General features: G+C 39.9%; 4 protein-coding genes and 1 long non-coding RNA gene across 6 annotated transcripts; 2 read left to right on the top strand and 3 right to left on the bottom strand.

The window, feature by feature from the left end:
- The first annotated feature begins 654 nt into the window (after window positions 1-654).
- Window positions 655-3,861, top strand: LOC121749716 (shikimate O-hydroxycinnamoyltransferase-like). Its single transcript, XM_042144315.1, has 2 exons — window positions 655-1,182; window positions 2,817-3,861. Exons 1-2 carry the CDS (start codon window positions 784-786, stop codon window positions 3,690-3,692), a joined length of 1,275 nt encoding a protein of 424 aa, XP_042000249.1. The 5' UTR covers window positions 655-783; the 3' UTR covers window positions 3,693-3,861.
- Window positions 3,862-6,167: 2,306 nt separating this feature from the next.
- On the bottom strand, window positions 6,168-7,525 carry LOC121746746. The gene is made up of 2 exons (XR_006039070.1): window positions 6,638-7,525; window positions 6,168-6,558 (listed from the first exon to the last, which is right to left on the bottom strand). It is a non-coding gene; the product is annotated as an uncharacterized LOC121746746 (long non-coding RNA).
- Window positions 7,526-8,459: 934 nt separating this feature from the next.
- On the bottom strand, window positions 8,460-19,623 carry LOC121746850. 2 transcript variants are annotated; one of them, XM_042140793.1, is made up of 3 exons: window positions 19,451-19,623; window positions 9,935-10,759; window positions 8,460-9,844 (listed from the first exon to the last, which is right to left on the bottom strand). In XM_042140793.1, exons 2-3 carry the CDS (start codon window positions 10,654-10,656, stop codon window positions 8,704-8,706), a joined length of 1,863 nt encoding a protein of 620 aa, XP_041996727.1. In that variant the 5' UTR covers window positions 10,657-10,759; window positions 19,451-19,623; the 3' UTR covers window positions 8,460-8,703. The 2 variants fall into 2 exon arrangements, with proteins under 2 accessions (XP_041996727.1, XP_041996728.1); XM_042140794.1 differs by having other exon boundaries at window positions 9,935-10,660.
- A 546-nt stretch (window positions 19,624-20,169) lies between these two features.
- Window positions 20,170-22,696, top strand: LOC121746728 (proteasome subunit beta type-4-like). Its single transcript, XM_042140648.1, has 7 exons — window positions 20,170-20,319; window positions 20,430-20,494; window positions 20,691-20,767; window positions 21,078-21,207; window positions 21,299-21,458; window positions 21,545-21,730; window positions 22,413-22,696. The coding sequence occupies exons 1-7, from the start codon at window positions 20,311-20,313 to the stop codon at window positions 22,524-22,526; spliced, it is 741 nt and encodes a 246-aa protein (XP_041996582.1). The 5' UTR covers window positions 20,170-20,310; the 3' UTR covers window positions 22,527-22,696.
- A 595-nt stretch (window positions 22,697-23,291) lies between these two features.
- Window positions 23,292-24,034, bottom strand: LOC121747595 (early nodulin-75-like). Its single transcript, XM_042141665.1, has 2 exons — window positions 23,930-24,034; window positions 23,292-23,838 (listed from the first exon to the last, which is right to left on the bottom strand). Exons 1-2 carry the CDS (start codon window positions 23,994-23,996, stop codon window positions 23,378-23,380), a joined length of 528 nt encoding a protein of 175 aa, XP_041997599.1. The 5' UTR covers window positions 23,997-24,034; the 3' UTR covers window positions 23,292-23,377.
- Between the last annotated feature and the right edge of the window lie 3,678 nt (window positions 24,035-27,712).

The following is a 27,712-nucleotide window of genomic DNA, read 5'->3' as shown; positions in this document are numbered from 1 at the left end:
CCTGAAGTAGGCGCGTTGTTGAGATCCATTTACCGTTATTGATCTTGTACAGAAATTTAGATAGAGAGAGTATTCGTTAATACAAGTGGTGCGAATGAAAATGACAGGCAAGTCGCGTATATATAGTGTTTCGGAAAAAAAAAATTAAAATTTCGCGCTAGGCGGTGCGCTAGGCGATCCGGACGCTGCAATAGCGCCTAGCGGATCGCCTAGCGCACCGCCTAGCGCCGCGAAACCGCCGAGCGCTAGGCGGCTGCAATAGATCGCCTAGCGCACCGTCTAGCGTCGGCGCTCGGTTAGACGGTGCGCTAGGCGCTATTGTGGATGCTCTAAATTAGCTGCTGTTTTATTTGGGAGTGTACAAGTAATATGTAATTGTTCATTTAAATACTGTATTTTATTTAAGTTATTGTATATATGCCTTTCGTTTTTTTGCATGTTGAGGTGATGACAATCATATAAATATAATATAAATATTTATAAATATGTTTTATATAGTATTCCTGTTCGACCGATGGGACTAGTTAAACCGTGAACCGATAGCCTTATTGGTTCACTTGTCGGTCCGATTTTTAAAAGATAGGTTGAGTGTCATGGTCATCCAGTCACCCTCATTTAAGCGAGGTAGGTAAGCCAATTGCAATTATATAACGCACTCACTTTTATCTTCTTTCCAAACGGATCCCTCCACCCTCTACTACAATTACAAACCACCACCTCTTCCACCAAATCAACTTCAATCAACAGCAATAGCAAGCAGCAATACCTAGAATTCAATCAGAAATGAAGATCGAGGTGAAGGACTCCACCCTGGTGCGTCCCTCGGCAGCGACGCCGGCGGTCAGCTTGTGGAATTCCAACGTTGACCTTGTGGTCCCGAACTTCCACACCCCCAGCGTCTACTTCTACCGCCCCACCGCCGCCGCCGACACGGCGGTGATGAAGGAGGCTCTCGGACGCGCGCTGGTTCCGTTCTACCCCATGGCAGGGAGGCTGAAGCGAGACGAAGACGGCCGGATCGAGATCAATTGCAACGCCGAGGGCGTGCTGTTTGTGGAGGCGGTGTCCGACGGTTCGGTGGATGATTACGGCGATTTTGCCCCAACTTTGGAGCTCCGGCGCCTCATTCCGGCGGTGGATTATTCTCTCGGAATATCCAAATATCCGCTTCTCGTGTTGCAGGTGTGTTATTGGTATCGTTTTTTGGGTCTTTTTTTTAAAGTATATTTAGATTCCTGTTGATCCGTGATAAGTGCTCATTTTGGAATTGAATACATGAAAACATTTAATTTTATTATCTGTCTGGAGATGGATTATTAACTTCAAAGAAAATTTTAATTTAATAGGAGTACTATGTTAATTTAGAGAGAAAAAATATAATTAAAGTAATAAAGACAATGAGAAATTACTTAGTTGTGTTGACTAATACTCCCTCTTTCCTTGAAAAATGAACATTTGGCTGGATCCTTTTTATACTACTACATAATCTCTAAAGTAATAGAGAGGAGGGGAGAGTGGGGTCTATGTTATTAGGGCACCCACCAACGCGTGCCGTTCCGTCGGAACGCGTTACGGCGCACCGTTCCGCTCCCATTCCGTTCCGCGTGCCGACGGCACGGAACGCGGCACGGCTTGTGCCGCCACGCGCTCGGGCGACGTGGCGCTCCCCGCTTCGTGCGTGCTTCCCACTCGCCGGCCCGCGAGTGGGACACGTCAGCGATGACGCAATAATTAATTTTTTTTAAAAAAATATATTTTTATAAAATTTTTTTTAAACGGTCATATTACCGTTTTTTTAACTTTTTTTTTAATTATTTTTATTTTTATTTTCTTATTCTTTAAATACACCTAATTTATTACATTTCACACACGACTACACATCTACTCTTCCTAAACCAACATCAATTCCTCTCCAATTTTCTATTTCAATCTCCTTCACAAAATGTCCGGCGACGGGAATTACGGCGGTGGCGGCTCCGGTGGGTGGGATCTCAACGCGTTCGGCGATTGGGAGACCATGTACAACACACTAGGTGGTTCCGGGTCGTCGACGCCGGGCACCCAGGGGTCGGCGACGCCGGGTGGGTACCAACCACCCACTTTCGATGTGGATGCCTACGCTCGACCACCCGGCTCGCGGCTTTCTCAGGGTTTGTCCCAGATTCGGGAGGATATCCCCGTAGAACCCACCCAGGGAGGAAGCCGAGGCGGTGGAAGCTCTAGGGTTGCGTCTGAGTTGATTTTTTTTTAATGTTGTGTGTTTTTTAATAAAGTGTGTTTGTTTTTTATTAAAGTGTGTTTATTTAAATTGAATTGGGTTGGAAAATAAAAAAAAAATGAAATTGAATGAATAGTAATTTAAGGAACGGTTAAGGAACGGTTAAGGAACGAAGGGTTGCAGGTTCCGTTCCTTAGTTAAGGAATTGAGTAAAAAAGTACAGTGGGGCCCTCAAATAGTGGTTTAAGGAACGGTATAGGAACGGTATAGGAACAGCGTTGTGGATGGCCTTAGTAGTGAAAACACCGATAACATTTTCATAATACTTTAAAATCTAAATAGAGTAGGCAATTAGTTTCAATAGCATTCCAAAATCCATCCCATTTTGGGATTATGAGTAAATATATTCATTGGGTTACACTCAAACAAATTCAAATCACCTTTTCAAATTTTATGAATAAACAAACAAAGGGTAGTGGATAGAGAATATTCTTAAATTTGAATTTAGTGTACATGGTTGGATTAATCCACTTGCATTAAAATGAGTTTGTGTTTATTATAAATGGTTGGAGATGCTCTAAGTACAAGTTCTATACAGGTGACATTTTTCAAATGTGGTGGAGTTTCTTTGGGTGTGGGAATGCAGCACCACGCAGCCGACGGATTTTCCGGGCTTCACTTCATCAATACATGGTCCGATATGGCTCGGGGACTAGACATCACCCTCCCGCCATTCATCGACCGGAACCTCCTCCGGGCACGCGATCCCCCTCGGCCTCAATTCAAGCACATCGAGTACCAGCCCCCACCGGCCATGAAATCTTATGGTGCGGATGAGACTGTAGTTTCGATATTCAAGCTAACTCGGGACCAACTCAATACTCTCAAAGCCAAGTCCAAGGAGGACGGTAACACCGTCACTTATAGCTCCTACGAAATGCTATCGGGCCACATATGGCGCTGCGCCTGCTTGGCACGTGGCCTGCCCGAAGACCAAGACACGAAGCTGTACATCGCAACAGATGGGCGGTCTAGGCTCCAGCCCCCGCTCCCACAGGGCTACTTTGGTAATGTGATCTTCACGGCCACGCCCATGGCCGTGGCAGGGGACCTGGAGTCTAAGCCCGTCTGGTACGGTGCTAGTAAGATCCACGATGCATTGGCCAGAATGGACAACGACTACTTGAGGTCAGCTCTGGATTACTTGGAGCTCCAGCCCGACCTCAAGGCGCTTGTTCGAGGGGCGCACACGTTTAGGTGCCCTAACCTTGGGATAACGAGCTGGGTGAGGCTCCCGATCCACGATGCTGATTTTGGGTGGGGGAGGCCCATCTTTATGGGGCCGGGAGGCATAGCGTATGAGGGCCTGAGCTTCGTGCTGCCCAGCCCGTCCAATGACGGGAGCCTATCCGTCGCGATATCCCTGCAGGCAGAGCATATGAAAGTCTTCGAGAAGCTGCTCTATGAGATTTGAATTCTGTCAAATTTCCCATTTGGCCTAGTGTGTTTGCAGGGCTGTTTTGCACATTATTTGGTTTTTACCTTGGCAACATGTGCTGATCTGTAAGGATTTTGATGCTATTCTTGCTTCTTGAATGTCTACCAGCAGTACTAATATATTATGGTTCGATTTATAGTTCAAATTTTGTGTTATCAATATTTTCTACTCCTACTGTATTATCTGTAAATCAAAAGTATAGGATCTGAATATGGCTTTTTCCTCATGGAGATGTTTGGTTTGTGGTATTAATAAGATAGTAGTATAGAATTGAAGTATGATTAACAGATAATTTCTTAATTACACAACGAAACTACGAGCCAAAGTTACCATCATGAGCCACATTATACTGAAAATATTTAATCAATTATGTCTTGTAATTAAAAATAAAGGTATCTTTCTGTGTAATTTATTTTCAGAAGTTGGTATTGTCACATCGGGGAATTATTTTAATTACAGACTGAATTGGGTGATATAAACATAAAACATGCATTTCAATCAATCAATAGGAATAAATGCTATTGCAATTTGCAAACAGATAATTCGAGAGAGAGCTGAATGCTATTGCAAACGTGGCAGTTGGAAAAGCGACACTAGGAATATTTATAATTTAATACAATTAACATTTCTAATATCTGAAATACTAAGAGCATCTCCGGCGGCGGACGTCCGGCTCGGACGTCGGCGACGGGCGACCGGACGTCCGCCATTGTGGCAAAAGGGGTCGGATACGCCCATCAAGGTAGGACGTCGGACGTCCTCGGATATCCGAGGGACGTCCGAGTAGACGGGCGCCATTATGGGGTGGGGTGGGGGTAGGACGTCCGGTCGGTCGTTCGGTATTTTTGATTTTTGAATTTTTTTAACTCTATATATACGGCTCGTTGAACTTCATTTCATTCGCACCACTTGTGTTAACAAGTTTCTCTCCAGTCGCCAACGGCATCAACGTCCCCCAGTCGTCGCCCCTGTTCAACGATCAGTGCAATGGCGTTGGTCCCGCCATCAGTTTCGTCGCCAACGGCAACCAGCACAATATGGGATACTATTTGGCGGATGAGATATACCCAAACTGGCCCGTCTTTGTGAAGTCAATCAAGCATCCGCTCGGAGAAAAGAAGACATACTTTGCGAGCCGTCAGGAAGCAGCGCGCAAGGATGTGGAGCGGGCATTTGGTGTGCTCCAGAGTCGATGGGCGGTAGTGAAGGGTCCTGCACGACAGTGGTATATTTCCAATATTGGCGATGTCATGTACGCATGTATCATAATGCACAACATGATTGTCGAAAACGAAGCTGAGGAACTGACTCAGTGGACCAATGAAGATAATACGGGTACAGGTCCAAGTCACGGCGTGGCCACCGCGAATGTGAATATGGGGGTACCTCATGAAGAGGTTTAGCGGTTGCGTGCATTTGCCGACATGCGGCAAACAGATGCCCATGTTCGACTTCAGCACGATATTATCGAAGAGGTTTGGGCGCGGAGGGGTTGACGTTGATGTATGTTTTCTTTAAATCATGTATGTTTTTTTTAATGAAGTTGTTAAAGTGTTTTTTTAATGAAGTTGTTAAATTTTCCCGTTCGTATTCGTGTTGAAATTTTTATTTCCGTAAACGTAAATTGCATAATAATTTGTGAATTTGTGATTTATTTTATTGCGGGAAGTCCTAGTGGGAAGGGCGATGGGAAGGGCGAATTGTGCATAGGAAGTCCTACTGACGTGACAGTGGGATGGGAAGTCCTAGTGACGTGGCAGGAGGTAATTTTGGGAAGTCCTAGTAGATGTCCGAGTGGGACGGGCTACCACTGGAGATGCTCTAAAGCACAAGGGCGTGGATAACCTTCTCCCTTATAAGACCTTTTTAAGGGGTGAGAGACTCATTTCTAATATAGTATCAGAGCGGGCCCAAGCGGTTCTCTTATCTCTTGCATTGTCTACCCACGTGATGGAATACTGATGTCCTTTCCTATCCACGCCTGAGGGGGTGTGTTAAATTCTCTAAATTTTGTCTCATATCGACTAGGTGGTGAGTGGTCCATTTCTAATAAATAAAAGTCCTAAATTACATAATTACTTTATAAGTGTGGATAAACCCTCCCCAACCTCACTTTCTGGTGAGTGGTCCATTTCTAATAAATAAAAATTCTAAATTATATAAATACTTTATAAGTGTGGATAAACCCTCCCCAACCTCACATTCTATTAACACATTTCACCCGCAAATATTATCTACAATGAAATTCGAAGTAAAACAAGCTCTGCTTTCCTCTGTTTCTTTATGGTTTGTGCGTGAATCCTAAAAATGGTTAGATAACTGATAAGTACTATCATATGGTGGTGTAATTTTTTGTTTTATGTTTTTTTGTATTACTCGTATGAAATAAAACACAAGAATGAAATAAAAACGTCTCATATGTGACATGTGAAGTGTAGTAGACTAGTAGTCTTGCACAATCTTTGCTTCCACTTTTTCTTGAAGAATTCCAAAATTAATCAAATAAATACAAGATTGAAATATAAGAAAACACAATCTTCTGTTTCATCAATGCCACACGCTATAAATCACCAAGCAAACAGACAATCATCAACCAAATATAGCAAGGAAAAAATAAACTCAAAGACTATAAAACACACAATACTTGTTGTTCATGAGAAGAAGCTGAAACCAACAACGGCGGCGAATAAAAACAAGCAAGGCCTATAGGTTGGCGAAGCGTTCTTCTCGCCTGGCCGCTTGTGAACAACGTTGGCGCCTCCATATGCGCCTTTCCCTTTCTGCCCCTTACCGGTAAAGGTGATCTCCTCTACTGTCGTGAGCTTTCTTGCATGGCCAGAATCTATGTAGAACCTCTATTTCAATATTCATAACCATTGGAACTAAACTGAAAAACATAGAACTGATGGGAAGCTTCTCACCATGTACTTTTTCCATAATCGGGAACGAGAATTTCTCCTCCTCTGACGACGAAATCAGTAAATCTTTGCTCCTTAGCATATCAAGATCTTGATGAGCAAAAGTTGTTATGAAATTAGATGTGCATAGTAATAAGAGGATTAAAATCCAAGCAAAAGACTTCATTTTTTCTTTTTTCTCTCTTTCTCTCTCACAGTTATGAAGCTGGTAGATGGACAGTGTTATATAGTGAAGCAAAATTTCCATATCATGTGGGAACTCAAAAAATAGAAAATGATGTTTTAGTGATGGGCCGAAAAAGGAGTTTGTGATGTTTCTCGATATATTGAATGTTTTAGTGGTAAGCAAGAAGGTTTTGTAATTAGAATTATTATGTCAAATTAAGGTAACTTGTGTATTCTCGAAGATGGCCTAGTGGTTAATTAGTGATTTCTAAAACCAAATTTTAAAGAGGCTTATGACATAAAAGCCAAAATTTATTGAAAATAACCTTTCTCACACAACCATCACCCATAAAATTCAAAAATATTTTGACAAGATGAGTGTAATGGCTGGAGTCATATGTAAATTTTTGACCTATATATCTATCCCTTTTGTTTAAGCTAGTGAATTGATAATGAAGTTTAACTAGCATATGGAGTTGTAGGCTCCCTTTTCAGTTTTGGTAGGACCTTAGTGGATTGATTGACTTATTAATAAAGGAAGATATGCCTGAAGCAAGATATGGAATTTTCCATATTCTTGCATTTGCTTGTGCAGGGCATCCTAGAATCTTCTCTCCTTTGTCTGCCCAAATTGCAGCTGGAAGAATTATGCTTATGGCCCATGCATTTAAGTTATAGGACTAGTGGCGCAAATTAGTCGAACATAGTTATGCTAGATGCTTTGAATTTGAGGTTGCCTGAACTTTTATTACCTAATCATATGTCAGAATTGGTATGCATAGGGATTTTCTGTTACATTTTTCCAATTGGAATTGAAACAAATAGGTCAGCCAAATTGAGTAGAATTATATGTTCAATGTTGTTTGTTGTGTACATAAGAGTTTTTATGTGGAAATGTCACCTCTCTACTTTCTACAATCGAAGTTGCATGAAATTAAATATAGTTTGCAACTTTACAATAAGCGAAAAAAAAAATAAACAGTAGATTATTATAAATGTTTAAAGATGGATCTATATAGTGTAGATTTATAAATTCAATAATTTAATGAAGTATATTGCATAGATTTTCATAGTGTTCGTTCATCAAATATTATAGTCCCCCAACTTCTTTCGCAAATACATTTGTTGAAAAGTGATGATATATATTCAATCATGATGTAGCTTGTGATAGCGGTTTAAATAAAAACTGATTCATTTAATAATTTAGTTAAATAAAAACTTTATTTTTGGTATCGTAACCAAACAGACCTTGTAGGTTATGACCAATATAATTAGTACTAGTATTAATAAAACCAATGCATAGTAATTGAAGAGTTATTCATGCATGTGAATTATGAGAAGCAAAGTTGTAAACAAATTCTCCAATTTCCTTAATTGATAATCTTTTAATAGAATGGGATTCTTTACTTTTGTTTTAATACTGATTTCGGACAACACTCATTTTTAAACCCCACATTAAAGTCGAATTATTCCTTTTCAAACGAATATTGGCTCTAGGAAGATGGCATGCGAATATTTATATGCACGCATCACCAATTCAATAAGTTGATTAAATTTTGTTTCCTATTTAAGAGTTTAAAACACTCCCACTTGGAGAAAGAATAAATAAAATTGTCCTTAAAGAGAATGAACTAAAATGAAAGCAAACAAAGTTAAAAAGTTTGATCAAGCACACGCAGCCCACCATATTTATTGAGTATAATCTCTTTAACGGAAGCCCAAATACAAGTGCATATTAGAATATATTTAAATAAAAAAAAAGTCAACAAATATGAAACCAATGTAATAGAAACTCAAACCATCACAAGAGAAATAAATTCAGAACACAAAAGCAGTGACAGTGGGAGACCATGTCAACCAAGTTATTGTTGAAGCTAACAAACACACACAACTTAGAGAAGTCGTTATTCGACGGGGAGAATTTGAGGTAGGCGCCAACTAGTGCAGCGGTCCATACACATGAAGAAGTTGCACGAGGAGCAATATAATCCAGCGGGATCAGGCCCTATATCTGTGAAACGACAAACGTCGCAGCGCAGTTTAGTGGTGACAAGTTTAAACGTGAGAGGATGAGGGTGAACATCACCCCTGACGTTGTACTGCTGCCCAAACTTGATATTTCGACAATAACCAGATGCTTCAGGAAAACAGGTTGCATGGAAGGAGGTATCGCAGTGGCCACATTGGTACATCCACCCCCTTGGATGCATTTCTAGTTCGCAGCTGTCACAATAGAAGTCGCCGGGATGGTTGAATCGGCCTTCATACGTCAACGGCAATGGGTGCTTCTCCCACCCGTGCTTGTTCACCTGCGGCAGAAATATACAGATGCTGCACAGAGTGAAACTGCAGCTGCTGCATTTGTACAGTAAACCAAACCATACAGTGTTCACACAACCGCGACAGACTCCTTGCCGACCATCTCCTCTGGTAGGCAAATACTTGAGATAAAGATGGTGGTTTGGATGCGCCTCGTGTTTGATGGCTTTGGGCAGTGAAGCGCACTTGACATCCACTATGAAGTTGCATTCTCTACAAGCGTAGCGCAGCCCATTCGATAAGAAAAGGCAAATGTTGCATTTGGTCCAAAATTCGAGTTTGGGACAAGCTTCAAGGATTAGGTTGTGATGAGGATGTTTGTGCAGTGGATGAGAGGGGAGCTCTGGCGGTAAGTTGAAGCAAGCCAAGTGGAGAAAGTATTTGCATTCACCACAGCTCATGTACCTATAGGAGTCTGAAGATGAAGATGAAAATGATTGGTGTTTCTTGCATGGAAATATAGGCATAGTGCAGGCATCACATGCTAATTCACCGTCACCATCTTCACCGTCGTCGTCATCATCATCATCATCATCATCGATTTCTGAGATGGATGATGAGACTAAGATCAACTGATGACGATGGAAAGGAAAGGAGTATTTTTGGTCATCAGGAGCTGGGATGACTACCATTTGTCCTCTTTCTCTGGTAACAAACGGCTTGATTAGATCTTCATGCACGTCGCGAACTGGAAACGAGGCAACCTCTTGATCGTTTGGATCATGACTGTTGCAGTGCAAGAAAATAGCATTAAATCATTAATAGTCCAATTTGGAAACTATAACATGAGACATAAAACTCGAAATGATATCTTACAATTCAGTGGGAGTGGGGGGATTGGTGGCACACTTGATGTGAACAATGTATCTGCAAATTTGGCAATGATACACCCAACGGTTGACCAACAGATCTTTGGTGCATATATCGCATGAGTAGAAAAAATTGGTATACTGTGTTGGGAGATAGAAAGCGAGAGAGAGAGGGTGGTGGTGGTGGTTGTAGTCGATGGTGGGGGGCAAGGCGGCACAGTCCTCGTGTATCCAATACTGGCAAGCAATGCACACGTAAGATCTTCCCGTCTCCATGGTGCCACAGGCATCACAGTTGAAAGAATGACGTTTCTTCATGAGAATGAGTTGGTGTTGGTGGTGGCTGGGGTGCTGTATGCATATCTGCTCATCGGCCACATGCTTCACGCCAGCAGCGAGTTCACATTGAATGTGGATTTGGAACTCACAACCTGAACTAGTACAAAAGTAACCAATTCTCCATACGTTATAGTGACACGCTGCACACTTCCTTGGAGCGTCAGCTAATTTGAGGACGAGTGTGTGTTGCGGGTGCCTAGAATGCGTAATCTTAGTCGGCCTTTCTGCACAGTCGGTGTGCAAGTATTTCCTATTACCGCATTTGGTGCATCCGTAGGCTGCCTCTTCAAAGAAATATCTACCACACCCGTAGCAAAAATCGTTGTTATCACTTTGAATAAGCGTCAGAGTATGCTCATGAACAAAGTGATCAATACTCTCCTCCTGCATCTCTCTGTATGTGTTGTGTGTGTTAGAGGAGACGAAAGGAGAAACCCTTATGTTGTAATATCCCAGAAATCAAACGTCTTATTTTGCTAGCTCACTGACCCCACTGGTTCGATATAGTTCACCAAGCAAAGCATCAATCAAGGAAATGAATATCGTTTGTACTAAAATTGAGGTAACGAATCAAACAATATGAAAATGCGAAAAAAGGACGAAGTAAATAAATTACATTCAAAAGAGAAATCCTACAAACTTCAAATTAGAGCAAAGTATATACTCAAAGTCTTAGGTCCATCATTCCTTTCCTGCTGTGTGTAGACACTACTTTCAAACACAACAGTTTTATGTATATATGGTGATTTGGATCGATGAAACAAGTGTTATATATAGAGCTAAATACAATTGAGATCACTCAAGTTAAAGAAACTTCTTGAGTTTTAGTTTTACTCTATCAACTGCCTAAATTGGAATAGTAGTAGTAGTAATTAAGATAGTATGACTATTGAGTAATTTTTAAGAAAGTAAATAACAACTGCCAGAAAAAGATAAAGCTAATACTTATAGTTGTAAGTTGTCGACGTATGACTGTAATAGTCGTAGTAATATTGATTTTAACTTTTTAGCCCCACATACACATCGTATGGGATTAATTGTCCCATTAAAAGCAAACCCTTTGTGCTCCACTGTCAAGACTCAAAACTACGTGGTTGAATTAGCAAGTGACAGGTAGACTCAAAGCTAAGTGGTTGAATTATTTTTAAAAAATATATTTTGTTTGATATGAATGTCTTATATTGTCACGCCCGCATTTTCTAAGGATAGAAAACACGATTGATCGCGATTAGAGGAGGATTAAAAAAGCGGGGAAGAAAGGGGAAAACAACACAACTCGACCATTGCTCGAAACAAATGGGAATAGTTCGAATAAAATCAGAGTATCTCAACAATCAACAACTCAAAAATGAATATTATCTCAGCGATACAAGAACTCAAAAGAAGGACAACTACTCTGCGGAAGCATTTGAGAGAAGGAATATGCCATGTGTGAAGACATGACACATTCTAAACACTTAAATTTCTTCAACGGTCTTGCTCAACACCCACCGCACCTGTCACGCTCAACCTGCACATTTTTTAAAAGAAATACATGGTTGAGTACTTGATGCACTCAGTGGACAAAGGCCAAAACAAGTTTATAAAAACAGTTATATCATTCCACCATTGAGTGACCTCGGGGTTTTAACTTGAAAAGGCCTGAGATACTAAAAATATCTCAAACACAAACTTTCAACTCATCCTCAAATCCTTTTTCCTCATCATTTAAAAACACAACCATTTCTCCTTGAATTATTTAAGAAACTACCATATCTGTTCTTTAGGGTGCCGTGTAAGGGGGCCACTTTCCACGAGCACGAAAACTGACCAACCCGTTCGATGACTCACGGTCCTTATCGTGTACACTAGTCCGAGTAGGGACGCACCCTTGCTAGGACCCGAATTCGATTAAACTCATAGTAGGGACTCACTCCCCACTAAGCAATCATCAACATCAACATCAACATCAATCTCGTCAACATCAACAACATAATGTGAAACGAGAAGGTGGCCGCAAACTCAATCACTGGACCGGCCAACCCAAAAGACGGCTCACGATCCCCATTGGTGTCCACTAGCCTGAGTAGGGACTCACTCCCTAGTCAGACCCGAATTCGATCACATGGGTCTCGACCAAAACAATAGATGTCACGCCCGCATTTTCTAAGGATAGAAAACACGGTTGATCGCGACTCGGGAAGGGTTAAAGAAGCGTGGAATAAAGGGGGAAATCTACACAACTCGACCATAACTCAAAATGAGTTAGAATAGCTCAAATAAAATCAGAGTATCATTTCAACAATCAGCAACTCGAAACAAATATTATCTCAACAATACTTGGCAAAAGAAACAATATTCAGCGGAAGCATTCGAGAGTAGAATACTATTATGTATGAAGACATAATATATTCATAAAATTTTATTTACTATCTTCTTCACTTTCATGCTCAACACCCACCGCGCTCGTCACTGCTCAACCTGCACATAGGGAAAACACATGCATAGCTGAGAACTTGATGCACTCAATGGACTCATGCCGAAAACATTTTCAATAAAAATATTTTTCATGCCATTAACGAGCGACCTCGAGGTTTTAACTTTGAAAGAGCCCGAGTCACTAAAACATTTCACCAACATCACCAACATCACCATACCATATCTGAACATACATGACAAGGAATGTGGCCACATTCCAAGCCACTAGACCGGCCAACTCAAAGAGATAGCGCACGATCTACGGGGTGTACACTAGCCTGAGTAGGGACTCACTCCCTAGTCAGACCCAAATTCGATTAACCATATATGGCAAAAGCCACTTCAGATAGGTCCAATAGCAACACAAAAATATGGCATGACAAACATATTTCGCAAAAATAAATATACTTAGGACATAGTCCTTATTTAAAAAGAAAGCCCACCTCATTCGTTAATTTTTCTGAATTTGAATTCCTTAATTCGACTGCAATATTGTCAGTGGAGAATTTCCCTTCATTGAGTCATGCTTCTCTTTTCTTTCGTTTATAATTGGAGCAGCCCGAGCTTTGGAAAAAAACGAGCCCATTAGTATCTTCTTCCCTAGATTTTGAGCAACAAGTCCCTTCTCTCCCTCTCTTCCCGATCTCTCTCTCTGCCTCTCACCTCTATCAATTCAAAATCAGGAGAATTGTCACCTTATTCCTTCTCTTTCTTCCCCAACAATGCATCCCCAATTTACTTTTATACACAACAACCCTTCTCAATTTGAGTGTTCCCAAAAACACTATATCAACTCTCATCTTTCTCTCTCGTTTAGCAAACTCTCAAAATCAGAGAACTCCAATTCCTCTTTTGTCTCAGGCGATCTGCATCGTCTGCAACTATTTCTCTCCATCTAATTCGCTCTCATAAATTCAGTTCAACACCCTTCTCTCTCGTGGATCCGTCTCGTTTCTGGAAAGCACAATGGGTTCTCCGTCGCCGCTGATTCAGTTTGCCTGCAGCACCGTCGCTCACACAGCTGCCGTCCGCCACTATCAGCCACCGTAAATCCATCGCCATTCCTCCGGACTGAACAACATTGTCTCCCTCGTCTACCATGACCGGTCGCCGGTTTCTCTCCTCATGCTCAGTGTGTCATCTTCGAAATCGTTCGCCGTCGCTGCCCTCTCGGAGTTTCAACAGTGCGCTGCTGCTGGCCGCCGGTTGCGAGGCTGCTGATCGGGCAAAGAGGCGTCGCCGTCCAGCACCGCATCATCTCGGTCAGCGCCAGTTCAGATTCCTGAACATGCTGGGTTTGAAATTGAGTTGGAACAGAATCCTCCTTGCTGAATTTCGACTCACAGAACTCTCTGCTTTCACTCAGGTGTTTCCTCTCAATTGTGAAATATGGAGCAGATTAGGAAGTATAGAATGGATTATGAAACTGCCGTTTGGAACATGGTGTAAATGAGAGTTGCGCTTGTAACTGCAGATCATGGGAGAAAACACGGTTTCTCTGAAATTGAATTTATGTGTTGAAAGATCGTGGGATTGAGGAAGACATACATGTATATAAAAAAAACCGGTTAATCTCTAATTGTTGAGATTTTGCGGGGAGTGATTTACGGTAACAGTTTTGTGTTGAGAGAAAGACTGACTTCTCCAAAATTTGGGCTTCAAAATGTAGTTTCAAATAAAAATGAATTGGGCTTGAAAAATTAAATAAATTGGGGGTAGGAAAAGAATAATTGTTATAGGCCCAAAATGATTATATCCTTCTATCGACAAACGAAACAAGACAAAAATTTCAGGTGCACAAACGATGTCACTACAAGAACAAATAAAAAGGGTAGAAAAAGTCAGGGTATTACAATAGATGTATTCCGCCATTATAGCTTGAAACTATTGCTCTTGACCCAAGCAACATATACTTAAGGCGTCAATATTTGGGGGTACACTTGTTTTACAATGAATCCGTTGTCGGTTCTCAATGATCGTGTTGTGAAATATAATGCATGTATATATGTCACCTAGCACACCTTTGTACCACATATGCTTGGTCTTATCATGCTAACAACCCGCACTTGGAGAACACCGAATACCCGTTTGGCATCCTTCCGTGCAACCTTTTGAATATGGGTGAAACGAACGCTTTTTGGCCTTATGGGACAAGAAATTGTGTTTGCGACACGAAGGTGGGTCATTTCAGATAGATGTCGTTGATGAGATAATATCCTATTTCGTACCGATTACCATTGGAAACGAATATGGTCAACACCTTACCATTTATAACGTCATGGACTACGTCAGTCTGGTTGAGGACATTGATGCCATTGTTCGAACCAGCGTTGCCAAAAAGCGTATGTCAAATCTATAGATGTTGGTCGATCACTGTCATTGGCATATGGTAATTCTTCTATGAACAATGCATGCAATTGATGCTACCAAGCATGCCAGAGGAAGTAATGTGATAAGACTAATTTCATGCATAGGTCTAGGGGATAAATTCGTGGATTTACTGGGTCTAACACACGTTTTAAGCCAGGTGTGTAGAAGAATTTCGCTAGGTCCAGGAAAAGAAGAGGACAATCACATGTCCGAGGAAACTGGCGAAGAAGTGAGCATTGTGGAGGAAAATTGCAAGACGGAGGAAATCTCGGAGCTGAAGGGTAGAATGGAGATTTCTACGAAGGCTTCTAGAAGATTATGTCCGCGCCTATATAAGGAAGGAAGCATGCATTCTGAAAGAAAAAAAAAGAGGAGGAGAGAACCTTCGGGGGTGGAGGCCTCATTAACAGTCTGTGGCTCGTAGCTCACTTTTCTTTTATACACTTGGGTTCTTTAGAGGGAAATTCTGGGGGTTTGCATTTTGGGTTCACTTTTCGCTTTCTCGCATTTCAGTTGGGTTGTAACACCGTCCTGTCGAGGGCGAAGAAACAAGTTCCATTTTAATTCCTCGTATTTTGTGGATTTCACCGAGCTTCGCTGTTCGGAGCTCGGCTCTCTGTTTTTACCGAATATTTTTGTGTTTAATGCAAGTTTAATTTTCTGTTATATTGTTGATGTTGATTTCTGATTTCACTCCTGTGATTTTCTGGAGTTTGAGTTAGTTTACTTGTGTTGGATGCGTTTCGCAATTGCTCACTGAATCTGTGCAGAGTAACGGCTGGATCGGGTTGATCAGAGTTTGTTGGTGGTTGAATCGGAGGTTTGAATTCGGTGTTGTAGCTGAGTTGATTGGAATCGTTTGAATTCGGTGTTGATCGGAGTAGATCTGTTAGATCGGAAGATATGGAGTTGATTGAGGTTGTTGTTTGGTTCGGATCGCTTGTATCCGGAGTGGATTAAGCATCCGACGTGAATCTGAGCAGAGTTGGTTTAAATTTATGCATAGCCTTCGTGTTTTCATTTCATTCCGTCTAGTATATGTAGATCTGTGTTATTTCCGGTTTGTTGTAAGTTTTCGACGACCCAACTTTTATATTCTTTTCGAATCTAGGTACGTGCTTTGTTTTCTTCATCTTCGTTTTTGATTTAGTTAAAAAAATGCATGTCGTTGTTAGTTAGAGTTTCAGTTTGTTATTTGCAGCATTTCTGCTGTACTTGCTAATTCTGGAATTATGGTTCCCACTGTTATATGCTTCCTGTCTGGTTTTATTAGGTAGCCGTTTACACGGTCTAAGAAGGGAATTTAATATCCCGTAGTCTTGATGATGTTTGGTCTCAGCATGTTTACAGTTTCCTAGGTCTAGTGTTTACATTTCTTGCCTAGGTCTAGTCGTAGTTAAACCTCAATCTAGTTTGCGTGGCAGCAGCCGCCCTTGTCCAAAGTTTCTAAATGCTTTCTTACGTGTCCATCTTCGTGGGATCGACCCCTGCTTCTCTATACTAATCCATAGTATTCGGGTTGAGGGATCTTTGAAGGGGAGTTTAGTATGCCCAACGACAGAGCATTCCGTGTTCTATTGAGTTCCTAGACCAAGTGATCTAGTGGATTCATAGGACTTGGCATCTCGACCTAGCATAACACCAGAAGCACGCACGAGCACTTTTGTTATTCTTCTCACACTTCATAATGTCTTGCCTCGTGCAGACATAGCAATTGTTTAAGCCGTCTGCCACCTAAGATATTATGCGTTGAATGCACTCCGAATAAATAAGCAGAATCATACCAAGCATTCCCGTAGGCAACATGTAGGTACTTATCGAATCAAATGGCACATCCATAAGTCGCGAGACTTCGTTCGTTCGGAAGTGATAAGGCCTATTTTATGCATCGGTTTAGGGGTAAAATGTATGCTACTTGATCAGTTTATCGCACAAAGCGAGTGTTAATTGTGCAGGAATGCCGCTTGACCAAGGCAACAAGGCCAAGCTGATCAAGCTGGTGCAGATGGCAAAAAAGGATAAAATCAGGTGGAATGATCAAGGGGGGTGATCAAGCAGTTAGCCGGGGGACCACTACATTCTAGAAGAGAAGCACGTGTAGCTGATGCGTTGGATAGGATCATCACTCAGTTATCAAGAACAAAGGAGAATCCTCATTCGATTGCTGAGGGACCACCGCATTCTAGAAGAAGGGGCACGTGTCAATTGATGAGGTGCGTGATCCTAGCGTGAGTGAATATTCTCTGCCGAAATCGTTATCTAGCTGAAGGTCGTTGCGGCGAGCTTATAAATAGAGGATGTGCCACCATAATTGAAAATCTTCCTTTTATCTTCTCTTTTCCGTTTCTAGTTTAGTTTCCAGTTCCGAAGATAGCTTAGTTAGAGAAATGGTAAGTTAGAGAGAGAGCGACCGAAGGGAGCGCGACAGAATACTCAATATCTGTTCGGTACCGTCTCAAGTTTCCGACCGAGAGCTCCTCGGATTTACTCGCTTTCTTATTTTCTGAAGTTGTTAGCTTAGTTTAATTACGTGTTGTTCCGTAGTTAAAGAATCGATCTTTTTGTATTCCGCATGTTCACAGTACTGGTCTGAGCTTTTAATATAAAATTCGGGGTTATTGTGTTTTTGAGAAATTTGTCCACAGTTCTAGTTTAGTTTGCTTTAAAGTCTCTGATACAGTGTTTCATATGTTGAATGTCAAGGTGTTTTCGCAGTTTCTTAGCGTGATTAGGTAGTTAGTCTTTATTCCAACCTGTCGTTCACTTGGTCCAATTTCTGTTTTTTTCCAGCATGATGAGTGCCTTGATCAAGTAGATAGTTTATAATCTGCCTAGCGTAATCTAGTAGCTTAAAAACTCTCAACTTAAAGCGTGGCAGCAGCCGTCCCCTGTTCACTATTCACACACTCAACATACCGGTTTCTCTTCTCTGTGTGATCGACCCCGAACTTGCCGCTTTACTGTTAAAGTAGTGCAAATTTGGGAGTTATAAAAATATATTTGCGGTGGGAACGAGAGAGAACGTCTTGATCAAGTGACAACGACATTTGGTAACTGAACCACCCGGTCAGTTATCTCCCATATAACTTGATCCACTCACGTCATCGTCTTGAGACCCACCAAGAAGACTACACATCCAATGTATTAGCTATGTGCATGAATAATTGATTGCATAACTGTCAACAGAATCCACACTGAGCCGTGCATCCGAAGGGGTTGATGACCACCTCAATTTCTTCCATTTCAGTTCCAAAAATTGAAATTGCCTAAAATTTAATACAAGCCGCGCACATCGCACGTGTCCATACTCGCCCTCTCATTGGGCGAGAGGTGCATGTCGGCTGCTCAGGGCCGCACCTTCAGCTCGTGTTCCAGCAATGGTGGCAGGGCGTGGAATTTTGCAGACTGCTAGCTAATGCTCTAATGAATTCTCTACCTAATATCAAGAAGAGTTGTATATGTAGTGGTTTTTCATTATTTCCCATTCTTACTCTTTCATTGCGTATTTCATCATATCACTAGTATTTTATACTATGTGTTTGTGATTAATTGCACTTGGCATGGCCAAGGGTCTTGCCTACCTTCATGAAGAACATACCAATTGCATCTGGCATGGTCAAGGGCATCTCAAAAGAGCAACCAGAAAACATGTGGATTATAACATACTCTAATTCTTTTCTCTTGGTTGAATATTCAGAAGAAGCAGAGAACAAGTATCACAAACTGACCTGTAAGAGTTCCGTTCATATCTCTAACTAAATCTAAGAATCCAATTATAACCTGCTGATATAATATAACACAAGCAATATGGCATAGCAAATGTATGTAAACAGCAACAAGAGAAGAAACAAAAGGAGTCAATATAGGTATGTGATGGATCATGTTGGCATGAAAACGGCAGCTGTGAATCAGTTGCATGCCCAGAATGTAAGGCTAAATCACGCAAAAAAAGATCTAGCTTGAGACCATTTGTTTGAAGCTCATCCACAATTTGCATACATGCTATAAGTGTTTTATTGATGCATTTTCTGTTGTTTTTGGATATGATCAATTTCATCAGTTTAATCTCAAACTAAATACAATCATATATCATGGGAACCAAATATATAGATTGGAACTCATTAGGTAAGATTATAAAAGTGGCTTTATTAAAGATTCAGTTTGAACGTAGCTAGGGATTTGGGTGTATTATATTGGGAATGTACTGTATAATCCAAGCAATTTCATAATCAAAAGCACAAATAAGCTATACTATACATATTTAAAATTAAGATGAAAAACGGTAGAAGCAATATGAATGCGTATAATGAATTCAAAAACAGAGAATCGCAGAGCTCAATTGTTGGAATACGAATACCTGAAGACGAATAAAGCAGCAAATGCAGCATTCTTCTTCAATCGACATATATGGTGATTTGTGCAAGGGGATTAATAAAATCTGCGAACAAATCAGAAATCCTTTAGAATGAGAAATCATTTCATGAATGCAGACTCACTAAGAGGTTGCAGGAGGCGGAACCGAAACTGGGAAATATTGTGGCAACGATTGGACTCTTTTAAGTTGTTGTTAAGCTGAGTCAAATGTTTTTATTAGATAAACTAATTTAATAGTAATTTATTTGGTTTATTAGTTAATTATAGTAATTGGAAAGAATTAACTTTGATAATTTTTCCTTTTCCAATTAGTGTGTTAATTTTTTAGTTTTAGTTTTCCAGAATTTCCTTTGTCTATATAAAAAGTTTCATTGTTAAACTAAAAAGGCATGTTTTTAACAATTGCCTTTTATTTTATCCCACAACTTAGTTCTTTCATCTCGCTCCCATCCCGTTTGTGAAAGAGTTTGGTATCACATTTTCTAAGTACAATATTTCAAATCGTTGTTTATTTTACTAATTACTTATATATTAAAATATGTATCGTTTCTAAAATTTTGATTCTTAAACGATGGACGTAGTATTATTAATATTATGAGCAGAAAATTTGTGTGTTGTTTTTTCTGTAATAGGAGTATCTTATTTCTTTTTCAATTTAATGTGAGATTAATTAACATTACGGGGGTTGGTGGCCCAATTACAGAGCCCAAGCCCATCCAAATTAACCACAAGAATAAGCGTACTGTTGTCTTGAGGAAAGGGAAACCCGAGTGCAGAATTTTGATTTACAGAATAGATTGTTTCTCAAATCTCTCCAGCGTTTCTGAAATACTATCAATTACAATGATGCAGGTAAGTTTACAACTTTTCTGCATTTCCTGTTCGTGAAATTGCAAAGATCAATGCTATTATTATTCTTTTAAATTTCTGATTTTTTCCTATTTTCCCCCTTTTGCTTGCAGCTGGCCGATTCAGCTCCAGTTACGAACAATTTGCTCTCCTCGGAAGCCGATTCTCACAGAACTCTGTATGATCCTCATGGTTTATTTACTTGCAAAGATCTGACAATTTATAATTTCTTCTGTTTTAGCTGGTCCCATTTTGATTATTTCTGGTATAATTTGTAGTGTTAGCATAATTCGTGTAATTTTTGCTTAGTTATATGTTTTCGTGTGAATGGCTGGTTGTAATGGAGAATTTTATTTTGGGCTTTTTTTGTGTAGGTATCCGTATGTTACAGGGACCTCAGTGATCGGGATTAAGTACAAAGATGGACTTCTCTTTGCCGCTGATATGGGAGGTTGGTTTTACATCATGCATCCTTGATTCATATTTGTGAAATTAAAGTTTCTTTGATTGTTTATTTGCTCAAACAATTGATATTTAGCTGACTGATGTGAGGTTTACACCTTGGTTTGTTTAAATGACTGAATGCTTAGGGCTCATTTTGAGTACTTGATCTTGTTCCTTGTAGTCCTAGTGATTCTATCTGATTTCATTGCTTGCTTTAGATTATGTGGGTGATTTTATTATTTTGGTTCACTATTACATGGGAATTGCTTTTGATAGCTTAGCATACAATACTTGTTCATAATGCTATTTCATGATAGGTTCATATGGGTCCACTCTTCGTTACAAGTCCGTGGAAAGACTAAAGTCGGTGGGAAAACATTCTGTTATTGGTGCTAGTGGCGAGATCAGTGATTTCCAGGAGATCATGCGCTATCTTGATGAGCTTATGCAAGTCATCTACCTCATTGTACTGGCTCCTGTTTTATGAACTGCTTTAGTTTCGCTATGACTCATTGATTTGCATGTTTTGTGAATATAGCTTGTATGATAACATGTGGGATGATGGAAATTCCTTGGGTCCGAAAGAGGTGCATAACTATCTGACTAGGGTTATGTATAATCGCCGCAATAAGTTCAATCCGCTATGGAATTCACTGGTACTTGGTGGTATAAAAAACAGACAGAAGTATCTTGGAACAGTATGTGTTAGATTTCTAAGTTCTCTATCACATCTTTACTGAACTTTAGTTATAGCATTTTTATTTATCTTGTTATATGATTTCAGGTTAGCATGATTGGAGTGAATTATGAGGACGACCATGTTGCAACTGGGTTCGGAAACCACCTAGCTAGGCCGATTCTTCGTGATGAATGGCACGAGGACATGACTTATGAAGAGGGTGTGAAGTTACTGGAGAAATGCATGCGGGTGCTTCTCTACCGTGACAGATCAGCTGTCAACAAACTTCAGGTACGTTTCGTGATTTCATCAGCCTTGAAATTTTGTTTGGTTACTCTTTATGGAGTATTTAGGGTTTGGCTTTATTTATAAGTAATACATTTTCTGTGTTTAAAATGTTGATGAAATTGTTTCTTTGAAGTAGAAAGGTCTACTATATTTGAATCTTAATCTTAAATCCTTCTATTTGATTTCTCGGACCACCAGTATGTTCTTTTCCCATGAAAATCCATCGTAAAGTATTGATACTAGTTGACCTTTTTCCCCAGCTGGCTATGCTGTGTGTAGTGTTGGTTGGTTCAATCGTGCCCTGCATGTTGCTGTGCATCTCCTGCACGTACATATAGATATTATCCTTTTGAGCTGTTATGATTGAATCCATTTATATGTTTGTCTAGACATAAAAACAACTTAAAGGCCAGAAAATCAATAGCATAATAACGCCAATGGCTTAACTGCCAATAACAAAACTGTATCTATGTTTAAAAACACATTATAGTCTTATAGAACTATAAGCTCTAGGATGTTAATTGTTTAGATAACTTGAAAACAATGCCCTCAATTCTACAGCTCGCTTCATATATGTGACTTGATGTCCAGTTGTCCACAAAAAATTTGGTTCCTACACTCTGTTCTATAATATTGATTTCTAATCCTAGATTCTGTTTCTAATAATAATGAATCTTGGTTCCAGATTGCAAAGATCACAGACGAGGGCTTCACACTTTCTGAGCCATACTCATTGAAGACCTTCTGGGATTTCAATGCTTTCAAAAATCCCACTCTTGGCGCTGAGGGTTCGTGGTAGTTCTATCGATTCTCAAATATATTCTGCAGGTTTCGGTTGTATCCCTATCTTTACTTAAAATAGGGTTGAATCTTTTCTGCTATGCTGACATATACATTTAGAAACGAATTTGATAAATTTGTTATAAACCATGAATTCATATGCGTGCTTTATCAAGATTGAGTTTTGGAGCTGTGGTCCTACTATTACGCAATGGGTGTTGCAGTGTGTGTCGTTTAGGAAGAAGTCTTTAATTATCAATCTGTCATTAGCAGTGTTAGCGATTAATCATTATTTTAGGCTAGACATAGAAGTATGGTATGATGAAATTTGAATGAATATTGTTTGTGGGCGCGTACATAAGCCAAGTACCTGCGTCATTGCTGTGTCTAACACACTTGCGCTTGCTAATAATTTAAAACTCGTGATTTATTATTTAACAGATGAAGAACAAATCAGATATGACTTATTCTTCTTGATTTTATAGATAATTAACCCTAGCTAATTCAATTACTACTATCTCTACTCCATGGTCCATCAGTTTCTCTCGTCACGATATATTTATGAATAGTTGATGTGCGATCATTTTTTCACTCACATTACATAAAGGAGTTTTATTAAAATTTATGTCACATCCTATTATATCTATATTTTTGGGCAGTAATGATTAATATAGTAGCTAACAAAACCACATTATATTCAAGGTACACAGGACCCTGAACTAAGATTAGGGGCAGCATATATACGATAAAAATTCCTATTTATTGCAGAAACAAACAAAGCTAATGAGGCCAAACTACTAGTAATAGTATTGTCTTACATGACAAACACATACAATAGCTAAAAGCATAACATTGATTATCAAACAAAGCTTAGGCCGAGGCTGAGAGCAACACATACACCGCCCATGATTCTTCGCCGCCAGTGCCACTTACCTGGTGAGTTGGTGGTGCATGGTGGGGAGGTGGAGGCGCCGGATGACCTCCCTCCTTCCCGTAATTCTCCTGGTGAGTTGGTGGTGCGTGATGGGGAGGCGGAGGTACCACCTCACCGCCCTCCTTCCCCACTTGGTGTGTTGGCGGCGCTTCCTTGGGGGCTGGAGGCGCTCGCTTCGGTTTATCCCTCCCATACATTTTCAACTTCCAAACTTCATTTTCTTCGGCCGCTGCACTTACTTGGTGAGTAGGCGGCGCTTCCTTGGGGCTCGGCGGCGCAAACTCATGCTCATCCCTCCCATAACTCTCTATCATCTCAATAAAACCCGGTTTCGAAATCACTGGGCCGTTGTAGTCTGCCACTCTGGTAGGCAGTCCGAGTTGGTGGTCACGGTTTTCTGCTTCACAATATTTATGTTATGCATGGCTATATTCCAATGAAATTAATTTACTATGATGAATTTTTTTGTAGATGCATATTTCTGTTACCTGTTAATGTTCTGGCTTGAGAATTGATCACAAGAGAGCAGACAAAAATGAGTAGTAAAGAACTCATTATGTGACTTATAAAATTTGTTAGTGTTTAATTGTGACTATGGTCTAACAACTATAAGTTGGGACTATTTATAGAATAAAGTTATGTATTTAGCTCACTGTTGGCGGATTTAATAATTGTTCACTTCCATGATTGGCCAAACCTGCTATATATACTTTATTCATAGATTGTCTTTGATTAAACTATAGTATATGGGAATGTGCTCCCAAATAATTGGTTCTCCGATTATAATCACAAAACATAAATATATATAATATAAGATTGGCATTACTATTCATATGAAATGTATCACAAAACCAACGTAGTTATAACTTATAATACTAACATAAAAACAGTCACAAAAATATTACTACTATACTCTTACTTTATGAATTAATTCACCGACCAACAAATGAAGATGTTTATTCAGGACACAATATTTTATAGCGAAATTTATAAAAATAATATTGAGAAAAATGAAAATACTTCTTAAGGTATAGCATAATACTAAATGAATATAGGCCAAAGTACGTACATGCGTTATTCACAATGCGTGGAGCTTTCATTAATGGCTGATTTTAATCCAATATATAGAAACGTATTATTCCAGTATTATTAGTAAATTTTTATTCATCAACATGACTTTTTGATACTGAAAAATGGGTTTATCTTAGATTGAAAAGACAATGTCAATTGATTTTAGGCAATAGCATCATCTAAAGTATACTAGTACTTGTGAATAAACATGAGACACTTGCGAAAAAAATATATTTTTGGTTAGAAATTATATTTGTTTTAAATAAAAAGCTTAATACTATGTAATAGCTCTAGCCATCATCCATCAGTCCAAACATATTAAACTAAACCGGCCAGATTAGTGAATTAGGACACGTTGCATCCAACTCAAGCCTCTAGATTTCTGATTATAAGGCGAATTTTAAATGTGACAAAATCTATCTCAGATCCGTTTCATTTGCTTATCTAACTAATATTTGGACGTTAGTTACCAAACATTCAAGGTGCATATGGTAAAATATCACAGTAAATGTTTAGTCCATTTGCTCTTTATAATCATATGTGGTGTGGCTATTAATCCACCATGACCATCATATAGGAGTAATGGATTAGTGAAGATGAGGACCACATAGCACTAAGCTTCGAGGTAACATACGTGTCAATTGATTGATTATATTAAGTGATCATCTAACCGTGTAATTAAAGCCGAAGTTATCCTCCAAGTTTAATTCGTGCATACAATTTTACTAAAACACTAGAGACTAAAATTGAAGAAAGAAACTAGTCGGAAAAAAGTGACACTGGTAGGATGCACAACACAATCAATTGGGGACTTCAATTTAAGCTAATCACGATTGACTCACATATGAAACTAATAAAATATTCACAAGTACTATCTAATTTAAGGTTTTTAACTTTTCAAGCCAATACAAGTTTAGCAAAGTTGCCGGATCTAAATTTGGTATGTTCCAGTTTTGTAGATTCTGTCTTCTAATATACTCCTCCTATCTACGGAGGTATAGGAATCATGATTGAGAATATACGAATATTAATATAAATAGCATACCTACTAATTTAGTTTTACATTTTATTGTTCAAATTATAGCTCACGTATGTTAAATTCGCAAGATGACTATCTAATATACTCCATTCGTCTACAATTACCTCGGTATCCCACTCAACATGAGTTTTAAAGAAATTCAAGAAAAAGTGGATAGAAAAATTAGTGATAAATGAGTTAATGAAATGTGAGACATGTTTATATAGTAAGTTCATAATAAAAAAATATTAGTGAAATAAGTTATGGAATATGAGACCTATTTAATAGTTTTTGTTGGAGAAGATTGCACCAAATCAGGGAAAAGATATACGAGAATCAATCTTTACCAAGTATAGGAGATTTGGAATCAATGTAATTATGTTAATTAGGTTTACCATATAGATGAGTCCTTAGCCCTATATATTGACGCTATGTGTATAATGTAAATTCATTCAGAAATAATATATCGATTCTACCGATACTTTAACATGGTATCAGAGCAGGAATGATCTTGGCTCAGAACAATATCATCATAGCCACAATATACCAAATTCTCGACCTCATAACCAAATCAACCACAGAAATCGAACCCTACATCAGAAACGATGTCAGACACCGAGAAGGATACAAAAACGGATCTGGAAACACCAACAAAGTTAAGGAACAACAAGAACGTTACTGTCACGTTCAAACTGAACGGAAAGGACTACCCGATCTGGTCCAGATTGACGAAAGTCAAGATAGGAGGCCGAGAGGCCTACGGTTGGGTAAAGAGGGAGGCTGCCCGGAGGAGTATCAACACAGCCCCCCACCCACCGGAGACGACGACGGCAGAGCATCCGATTCGTCGACAGGAGGAGGAATTGGGCACGGCCTCGCTGCCCAGAGCCAACGCCCCAACTCGCGCGGACCACCACGACCCACCACGACCACTCACCGACCGGGAAGCAGGCCAGATAAATCCCGGCTAATCTGTTCTCATTGCAGGAAACCGAGACACTCCCGGGGGGAATGCTTCCTTCTAATCGGATATCCGAAGTGGTGGGAGGAGAAACAGAATGAGAGAGCTCAAGCAAAGCTCGCGGTCAGCGTAGATGAGAAGGGGCATCCCGCTCGAATTGGTGCCGGAAATAGGGAAACGGCGACTGGCCAAGGGAAATCGTCGGCTGGAGCTTCGACCGGCGGCGACGGCGTTCGTAGAGTCGGCAATTTCGCCGAGAGGGCGGAGGAGCTGAGGAAGACGAGCGGCGCCGTCTATGAAGGTAAAGGGTTTGGTTTAAAACCAAACCCTTGTATTTTTCCCTACTCTACTTTTGACCCCAAGAAGAAATGTTTATTACAAATTGGACCCCATGATATTTCATTTAGACCCCCAGATCCTATGGGTTATCAAACACGGCCCCAGAATATGGAAAATTCTCGAAAAAGCCCAAATATTTGCAGTTTTATGTCAAACAACCCCTTTGCATCGTTAGAAACTATTTCCGCTGCATTTCATGTTTATAATAATGATAGATCGAGCAATAAGGGTTGGATTTTTGACTGTGGAGCCACAGATACTATGACCCCGGATAGAAATGATTTTAGTAGCTATGGTGAAATTACTGATACATTTATTAGAACTGCAAATGGGGAGTTGATTACTGTTGTTGGGTCGGGAACTATCAATATATCTCCTACTCTATGTTTGTCAAATTGTCTACATGTTCCTACGCTATCTCAGAGATTGATGTCCATAAGTCATGTGACTAGAGACTTGAATTGTACACTTCTGATGCACCCCACTTTCTGTATATTACAGGATATTCAGACAAGGAGGATTCTTGGGCGTGACACTGAGAAACAAGGACTTTACTACGTGGATGAGATAGCTCAACATGGCAATGCGATGCTGGCTCACGGAACCACGAAACAAGAAATTTGGCTGTGGCACCGAAGACTAGGGCACCCCTCTCCTGGTTACTTTAAACTTCTTTTTCCAAACATTTCTATTCCTACCGATTTTTCATGTGAAACATGTGTTTTGGCCAAGAGTCATAGACAGTCTTTTAAGCTTACCAACACCCGTATGAATTCTATTTTTTCCTTAATACATGCTGATGTGTGGGGCCCTGCACCAATTGTTGGTGGGGGCAGTTTTCGATATTTTGTGCTATTCGTGGATGATTGCACTAGAATGACT

This window comes from Salvia splendens, chromosome 9, assembly GCF_004379255.2.
Source record: "Salvia splendens isolate huo1 chromosome 9, SspV2, whole genome shotgun sequence".
In the NCBI taxonomy this organism is placed as follows: Eukaryota; Viridiplantae; Streptophyta; class Magnoliopsida; order Lamiales; family Lamiaceae; genus Salvia; species Salvia splendens.
The sequence above is the reverse complement of the archived record's forward strand: the minus strand, read 5'-3'. Positions and strand labels throughout refer to the sequence as shown.